Raw genomic sequence first — 9,515 nt, 5'->3', positions numbered from 1 at the left:
CACACCTTCAACCCAAAATAGTTAAAAACGCACCGAATGGAAGCAGCATGTAGGGCCAAAGTAAACCTAAATTCTCAAATGCTGGTCCATCATGAGTGGAAAATGAAACATTAGTATGTGTCGGCCTACATTTCCACAATAAGTGCTGATATACTCCATACCATATTTAAATGGATGATTTGGGCTATCAATAAACATTGTTAAGGCATTCCAAATTGTAGAGGCCGGCTTTCCTGCAACAGGGGTAGAACAGAGTTTTCTTAGTAGGAGAAGAAGATGGGAAACAAATCCAGCAGAATACCAGAGGTTTCCAAGGAAGTGCATAATTTGATGGTGGGTCTTGATTCTGCAGGGAAAACTACAATCCTATACAAGTTCAACCTTGATGAAGTTATTCAGACCATTCCCACAGTGGGGTTCAATGTGGAGACAGTGAAGCACAAGAATGTTACCTTCGTTGTGTGTGATGTTGGGGGCCAGGAAAAGATCAGGCCCCTCTGGAAGGAATACATTGGGCATTCCAAGGGCGTTATTTTTGTTATAGACAGTGATGACAGGGAACGTATTAGTGAGGCAAAAGATGTGTGGCACAATTTGCTGAAAGAGAAAGAGCTGAGAGATGCTCCTGTTGTTGTGTTTGCAAACAAGAATGATTTTCCCAATGCAATGAGTGTTTTAGAGATCACAGAGGAGCTTGAAATGTCTTCTTTAACTCAACGCCATTGGCATGTTCAGAGCTCCTGTGCTACTTCTGGTGGGTGTAGACATGTTTGAAGGTTACATGAATATACAAGGAAGGTGGGTTTTGTTCAAAAGTTTATGTTATGTTGATCGATTTTATCTTTATTTTTTTCTTTATTTTCTCTTATCATTCTATGATAGATCACAGAGAGTGTGATCAAGATCTATAACCATTTACGCAATCAAACTCAGAAATAGTATACGATTCATTCAAGCAATCAAATCCAAAAACAGCATACAAACAAACTTGAATTCGTTAGTTCTTAGATTATAAGAATTCGATGATGTATCAGAAAATATGATCTGATCAAATGTTGATGAAAAACAAACTTGAATTTGTTGCAAGCATTTTATGTTTAATAATAACTTTACATAAATGATTTAGGTTTTTAAATACAAACAATTAACGAAGGGCACCAAGATTCTACTTTAATACTTGTGATGGACAGATACATTGTAGAGGCTGTAAGTTCCAGTGAAGATATTTCTGCCATAGATCCACCATTGAATGATGCTGATTCATTTTGTAACCGTAGAAATATTTAATATGTGCTAAAGAGATGAGCAAAATCTACAACAATATAAATGTTTGAACGAAATTTTAATTCAAACAATTAATTTGAATTAAATTAAATTAAATAATTAAATTAAATGTTAATGTTATGTTTATTTTTATTTGTTTTTTAAATTTTATTTGTAATTTTAAATTAAACATAATTACAATTCTTAAGTTTTGTTGTAATCTTAACCTTAGTCTTAATTTCTACTATTATCTTAATTTAACTCTAATTTTAATCATAATTGTAACCTTATTTTCAACTCTATTCTTATTATAGTTCTAACCCTAATCTAAATTCTTAACCTAATTTTTATCCAAATCTTATTTATACATCTATTCATTTACTTTCAAATTTTTATTTAATTTAGTTTGTTTAATCACTTAAATATGTAAGATCTATATCTTTACTCAACCCTTTGGCTTTCACTTTTTCAAATATAATTAATAAATCAATTTTTAATTTTAAGTTAATAAAAAAAAAATTACTCTTAATTAATACCTAAAGGCACTCTACAATGATAGAAAAGGGTCTAGAGTGAAACAATGTGAGTGTGTTAATGTTAGCTTTTTATCTTTTACGATGTCAAAATATTATTATTAATTATAAACTTAATACTTTTAAAATAAAGATCATATAAAACACAATATACCCTCATCAAAATTATACATATTATGTAAATATAAAAACTTATGAATATAATGGATATTTATATTTAACTATGAATTTGATGATGAAATATAGAATTTCAAGATATGCATTATCAATTGTGAACAAGTGACAGCTTGATATAATATCCTATTTTTCAAATATGTTTTGTGAATTATACAAAATAAATTATAAAAATTTGAAAAAATGTAAATTGATGATTTTTTGACATTTTTCTATCGATTTAATTTATAATTATATTTGTTTAAAAATAATTTTTGTTTTGATCCATAAACCATAGCTTAATTATATAAGATAAGATTTACATTGTATTTGAATTTCATTAGCAAAAAAGCTCATCTTATGGAACTACCATTTATAAGGACAATAATCATGAGGGGATCAAATGGATTTTTGATTTCTAAAGAAGGTAACTCATGTAGAGAGAACATAATATTAGCTTAAGTTGTATGCATACATTCCAACAAAGAAGTCACATCATTAGGTCTTTTAGGATTCTGAATACCTATCATTTTTTAAGCTTCTTGTAGCATTCCATCATATATGAGTGAGGTTTGAATCATCTCAAACGATGATCTTAGCGTGGGTGGCACAAAGCTACTCAACAAGATCATACTCTCATGTTGTGAAAGATGAGGGGGAGGACGAAGAGGTTCATGAGGGGTCCAAGAATATTATAAACTTGATTTTCGTTTTCAGTATTATATGTGTGTTGTTGCATGATAATCAGGATTTTGATTCACTCTAAATTTAACAACAATGAATGTTTTATTTTCAGGTTGAAGGACATCTCGATGAAGGTGGACAATAATTTTAGGCTTCTCATAACTAGTAACATGATTGAATTGATCTTGGTTAGATTAATTATCTACTAAAGCTTCATGTTTAGGAGAGAGAGCATTGTTAGTGATATATTTCACTTGCACCAAAACTTTTTCATGAATATGATCAACTTTGGGAGGAGGACAAGAAAAACTCATCAATGCTTCATCTCCAGATGGAAGAACACTATACAAAGACAAGTCGGTCAAAGGTTTAGTTTTATCTCAAAATTGACAACATGAAAGGATTTTGAAAAGTCCCATTTTTTGTCTAGGATATCTAATCCAATGGAGCAGACAATGAAATGAAATAAAAATTTCTTTCCAATATAGATAATTAATAAAGAAACTAAGTAATGCAAGTATATAAACTAAGCAATGCATGTACATAAATTAAGTAATTCAAGTACATAAGTAACAAATCAATGTGTCTAAATTTGAATTTTTTATGAAATAATTAAATTTAAAAGTAAGAATAAAAAATATGCAAGTGTAAGACATGTTGGGCTCACCAAAATGTAATGTATGGAAATAGGGTTCACAAGCTTATGCATGCAAACTAGGAACAAGAGCTACTTCACAATGATCATATTATAAGGAGAATAAACTCAATATATTCAACCTAAATTATATTAGGAAGAGGGTTGAATGCAGATTGGTATCCATTCCTTTTGATTGAGTTGAAAAGGAGCAATTAAAAGGATGCGAATTCAATCTGAGAATTAAGGCTAGAAGGTGGCAAATTAACAATCGACAACATAAATAGGTAAATGCAGAATTCATAATCATAGAACCAAATTATATTTACAAAGGGGATACAAAGAGGAACTTGTGCTTGAAAATCGAATTAGAATAGAGAGAAAAGTGATTGCCAAAATGTCCTTCAAGTCCAACTAATAAATTCATGCACATTGATTCAAATTCGAACCTGTGAGACATTACACTAGCACCTTATCAAATTTCAGCCTAAACCTAATCTTGGACGATAATGACTCTTCGGATGTCCTTGTCTTTGATAATGGCACCTAGAACATCCTTGTCCTATTTTTTTTGGATGAGATATTGAGATATGGGTTATGTTTATGAATTTGAGTGCTTTTTGATCTTTAGTCTCTATCGGGGACCCGTAGTTGCACCTGAATCTACACACAAAAGGAGAAAAATTGTGTTGGGTTGATAGCGGTTTACCTAGGTCAACCTCATGTTTGGAATTAATCCTATAATTGAATTGATATTGAAACTTGGATTGAAATGCTTGAATTGAAATGATTGACTGAATTGATTATACATTCAATAGGTGATTCAATGCTCTTAGGATAATCCCTCCATGTGTTCATGCAATAACATGACAAAACATCATAAAATTCATGATAAAATCATAATTTAAACATAATTGAATATTCCTCGATGTAGCTTGTTTCTCCTTAGACTCGAGTATACTCTTGAATTGAAATGATATTAATGATATGTGAGTGAGGTTTGAATCAAGTCCTAAAGGGATATCTTACCTTGGGTTGCACAAAGTTTCTCAACAATATCACACTCCTTACCAACATGTTGTGAAATATGAGAGGGGGGGAGGAGGAACTAGAAGAGGTTGAGGAGGGAGAAGAAAATTAGAATATTGCTTGTTGTTTTGATTATTATATGTGTGAGGTACTACATGATAATTAGGTGGGTGATTCACTCCACCTTTAACAACAATGACTAGTTTATTTTTACATTGAAGGACATCTTAATGAAGGTGGACAACAATTTTAGGCTTCTCCTAACCAATAACATGATTGACTTGATCTTGGTTAGATTCTTTATCTACTAGAGCTTCATGTTTAAGAGAGAGAGAGAACATTGTTAGTGATATCTTTCACCTACACCAAAACCTCTTCATGAATAGGATTAATTCTGGGAGGACAAGAAAAACTCATCAATGCTTCATCTACAGAGGGAAGGTCAGCAAAATGATAAGAAACTAAAGCTTTATTAAAGGGATTGTCAATCATATCATCCTCTTGTACCAAAATATAATCCACTTACACAAAGGTACTCTCATACGAGGGAGACACATATTAGGAGAATAATCAACATCATTCCTCAATGATTGATTCCAAACAGAGATATCAATGAGATAAGTTCTAAGAATATCTTCTTGCACTAAAATGGCCTCACTAGGGAGAGAATCTTTAGGAGACATGTATAGTGATATAAAAGAGGCTAAAGCAACATCACATGCATCAAACTTATTCAATATAGTACTACTAGGAAAACACAATGCAAAGACAAGTGAATTGAAGGTTGAGGTTTTATCTTAAAATTGATTGTAATGTGAAAAGATTTTTAAATGCCCTTTTTTTGTCTATGATTTCTAATCCATTGGAACAAGAAATGAAATGAAAAAAAAAAATCTTTCTAACATAGGAAATTAATGAGCCAAGTAATGCAATTATATAAAGTAAGAAACACATGTACATGAATTACGCAATGCAAGTACATAAGTAACAGTTGAATATGTCTAAATTTGAAAAATTTGTGCAATAATTCTAGATCTAAAAGTAAGCATAAAAAATATGCAAGTGTAAGACATATTGGGTTCACCAGAATGTAATGTATAGAAATAGGGCTCACTAACTTATGCATGCAAACTAGGAACAATACCTACTTCATAATTATGTCCAATTCACCAAAATATAAAATATAGAAATATGATTCACTAATTTATGCACGCAAACTAAAAACAAGACCTATTTCACAATTATTACATTATACCGAGAATGAACTCAAGATATTTAACTTCAATTTTGTTAGGAAGAGGGTTGAATTCAGATTGGATTGCACTCCTTTTGATTGAGTTAAAAATGAGCAACTGAAAGGATCTAAGAATTCGGGCTAGAGGGTACAAAATTAAAAATTCACAACATAAATAAGTAAATGTGGAACTGATAATCACAAAACCAAATTAGATTTGCAAAAGGGATATAGATAGGAACATGTGATTTAAACTTGACTTAGAACTAAGAGCACAAAGGTGCCAAAAACAACCTTCAAGTCTAAGCAATGAATATGGGAGGAGAATGGAACCCTATCAAATTTCAGCCTAGCCTATTATGGGAGAAGAATGGTGCCCCGAGAGCCCTTCTCTAGGACAATGACATCTACAATGCCCTTGTCTTGGTGTTTGTGGGTGAACTTTTGAGATATGGCCTCTCTCAAAATTTTGAGTGCATTCTGATCTTCTATCTTTGCATATAGGAATACGATATACTGAAATGAGTGCTAGGAGAGTTTGAAATTGGAGACCCTAAATAATGATGTATAATTTATGATGCTAAATGTTATACAAAGTTTACATATGATCAATCTATTGCAATCTTAAGTCAGACACAAAGAGAATCGATAAATAAAATCAAGAAAAAAGATTCAAATGTAGTGTTTATCATCCAATAGATAATACATGATTCTCCCCCCCCACCCCCACAAATTTCTCCAACTACAAAACAAGAACAAGATTTGTTGGTGAATGAATATTAGGAAGCCTAGAAAGTGAAAACAATTAAAATTCATATTTTTTGAAGAGATGATGAAAATGTATCCACGGAAGAATCTGAACCATAAGTAAAATGCAATTTTTTTTATTACAAAAAAAACAGGTTTTGAAGGGACCCAAAATCGTTTAACAGGGAACTACATCAAAAAATTGCATAAAGATAAATAGTTCCACTGTAGCTCTAAACATGACAAGAAACTAGTACAAAACCAAAAGCTAGGAAAGAGACAACAAAAGGATAGAAACTAGTACAAGTTCTTAAGGGCCTCAATGGCCTCTATTTCCAGCTGAGTCATGTTCAATGCAATCTTCTTCATCTCCTGAATGTCCTGATTAACAAATTTGTTCTTTAGGTTAGCCCTTGTTCTCTTGCATGGTCCCATTGTATCCTTAATAATTTTATCCAGCAAATCCACATCCACTGTAGCACCTTCCTAGTGGTTGGCTTCCATCTTTCCAACCATGGTATTTATACTCTCAGTCAAGCTCTTAACCACTTTGTGACTGAAGGAAACTAGAGATATCAAGTTTTCATTAACTTTTCAAAATTTGTTTTCCATCTTACTCAATATTCCTTCAAAATCTTTCTTTTGAGTTTTTCCTCCAACTGAGAAATCCTATAGTCATAATCTTTCTTCATATCACTAATTGTACCCATAATGTTCTACATTGAATCCACCATTGCCTTTCTATGATCCACTGTCCACTGTTCATTAGTTTGAGAGTCTTGTTTATTGCTAATAGCCCTCATTTTCATATTGATATCTTTAATTTCATGAAAGGCCCATTTAAACATCATGAAATTATCAGCATCTGTATCATGGGCTACAACCATAACATCATCAAGATTCTCTCTTTCCACATTCAGGAAAGAGAAATTGGCATTGAGCACTTTTAGGAAGGGGGGTCTACCTCTTCGACTTGACACCTGAACAAATTTGTCTAGGAGTGATTGATGAGACGACAAGGAATCAAAATGTGATGTGGACATAGGGGATGATCTGCACCATTTATCTTGGTGGCCACTCTTTGAAGAAGACCCAGAATTTGAGTTTGAACCTTCCAAATCTATGTTCCATTCTTCTTCATTAGAGGAAAGATTGATATGATCCCCTTCCTCAGAATCACTCAAAGCTTCAAGAACCCTAGCCAAGGGGGAGGGTAGGGTTTTTATGTATTCACGAATGAGGAAAAGAAAGCCACCATGTAAAATAGGGGAATTAGTTTTTTTTACGGCCCTTTATGCTAGCATTAATTGAAACCATCAGATAGAAGGGTAAATAAATTTTCTCTTTATGCCTAAAATGATTAAGCAACACAAAATGATGCCCATAGGCCCTAGTAATCTGCCATCTAGGGTTACATACTTCATCAAAACCACCAAAACAAAGCGCTAAATAGATTTGATGATATCCGTATTGTAGATGCTTTTGTCGAATTTCGCAAGCTTGGCCCTTTCCTTCTTGTTTCTGTCCCTATAAAACTTCGCCCCTTCCATAGAAAAACCCCTAACTTGAGCAATAAGTTTCTCATCAATATTGACCGTTATGCCTTCAATTTTACTTTTTCCGTCCTTTAAATCTTTAACAAATTTCTTAGTCACATTTGCATGGACACCATTTAATCTTTCAATGAAGGGAGTGAGCCCTCCCCGATGTAGAATGCACCAAATTATTTTATTTTTCTTGAGGTCTTCACAATTTAAGGGCTCCACCCTCTTCCCTTCTCTGCCCATGGCTTCAGTACTGGCAGTATTGAGTAGGGTCAAATAGTTGTACAGAAAGCTAGAAAGAACCCAAAAAATGTGTGACCCAAGCATGAGTAATAATGACACAATTAATAATTTGAATGCGAACCATTAAAATAGGGTATTTTGTGATCATTTAAAATATGTCTCCCCTGGACCAAATCATATAACATTAAGGCCTTTATTCCTAGCCCCCATACTTTTTCATCATTGCTACTAACTCCAAGTTTAGCAAAGTAATTGGCCAACCCGTTGGCTTCTCGATAGGCATGAGAAATATTATAGTTGTGGAAACTTTTTAATAAACCTCTCACTTTCTCAATCCAACATTTTATATTCCACGAGGGTTTATGCTTACCGAGTAGACATTGGATAATGTTATTAGAGTCCCCTTCTAATCAAATTGCCTTAGCATTAATTTTTTGGGTCAACAAAACCCCATGATAGGTGGCTACAACCTCAACAAGGTCATTTGTCTAAAATCCCAAGGGGAGTGCCACCGCTGCCAACAACCTCAGTTAAAATGTGAATTGTTTAATTTCTTTGTGGCTTTTATTTTAAATTATAGGTTTTTTCCTATCAAAATGAACAGTTTTTTTTCTACTTTTTAAATCAATCTTTAAATTTATTTCAATTTAAATAACACATTTTGAATTTTGACTTGTATATGTGACTCATCTTAAATCACACTAATAAATAGAAGTGTGATTCAGATGAATGACTTAGACAAATCCTATGCTTTATGTTTAATGAAGTGCCTTTCAAATTGAATTGAATTTCTCTTTTATTTTATAAATAGAATTGAAATTATACATTTAAAATAATATTAATAGATGACAATATTTTTTCAAATGAATTACCTTAACAAAATTTTATGTGTTAGGTTTGATGTAATGCAATCCAAATTAAATTGAAAGAATTTTTTATTTTACAAAAATGGTGTTGAAAGTATAATGGGTGGAAAATTGTATCGACTTGTTTCTAATCTCGATGATGAGAATTAGGTTTTTGTCAAGTGTTACCGACCTAATTGATTTTTATTTAAGGTCGATGAAGTTTTTTGTAAAGGTTATTGGCAATATTGGCAGAAACCTGTTGAGTGCGTAGTTGCCTAACCAGTGAACGGATCTGCACTTTGAGTGAAGGAAGATTAAAGCTTAAAAGGATCTGATCAAGCAAACGTAGTGCTACTCAGATAGATCAAGAAAACCTGTTGTTTCCTAACAATTATAGTAGAAGTGATATCCCTTAACCGAGTAAGCTCTAACAAGCTTGGTTACTCATTAAATTCTCTAAAAAGGTGGTCCACTAGCTTGGATTCTTAAATCCTCCAGTGAGGTTACTCCTAATAGGGTATTGTTCTTTTCATCAAGGCATATTTGTAAATCCCTTAACTAGGTGATTCCTAACTAGAATTAGTTCTTAACAAGACTTATTGT

General features: G+C 32.5%; 1 protein-coding gene across 1 annotated transcript in view; it reads left to right on the top strand.

The window, feature by feature from the left end:
* The first annotated feature begins 276 nt into the window (after positions 1 to 276).
* LOC131034651 (ADP-ribosylation factor 1-like) overlaps positions 277 to 9,515 on the top strand; it is a 31,077-nt gene continuing 21,838 nt past the window's right edge. Inside the window, exon 1 of the mRNA XM_059221839.1 lies at positions 277 to 670. Coding sequence (XP_059077822.1) covers positions 277 to 670 — 394 coding nt within the window. The remainder of the gene's footprint in view (positions 671 to 9,515) is intronic.

Source organism: Cryptomeria japonica, chromosome 5 (assembly GCF_030272615.1).
Source record: "Cryptomeria japonica chromosome 5, Sugi_1.0, whole genome shotgun sequence".
Classification (NCBI taxonomy): domain Eukaryota; kingdom Viridiplantae; phylum Streptophyta; class Pinopsida; order Cupressales; family Cupressaceae; genus Cryptomeria; species Cryptomeria japonica.
Note: the sequence above shows the minus strand (reverse complement) of the source record. Positions and strands in the feature narration are given on the sequence as shown.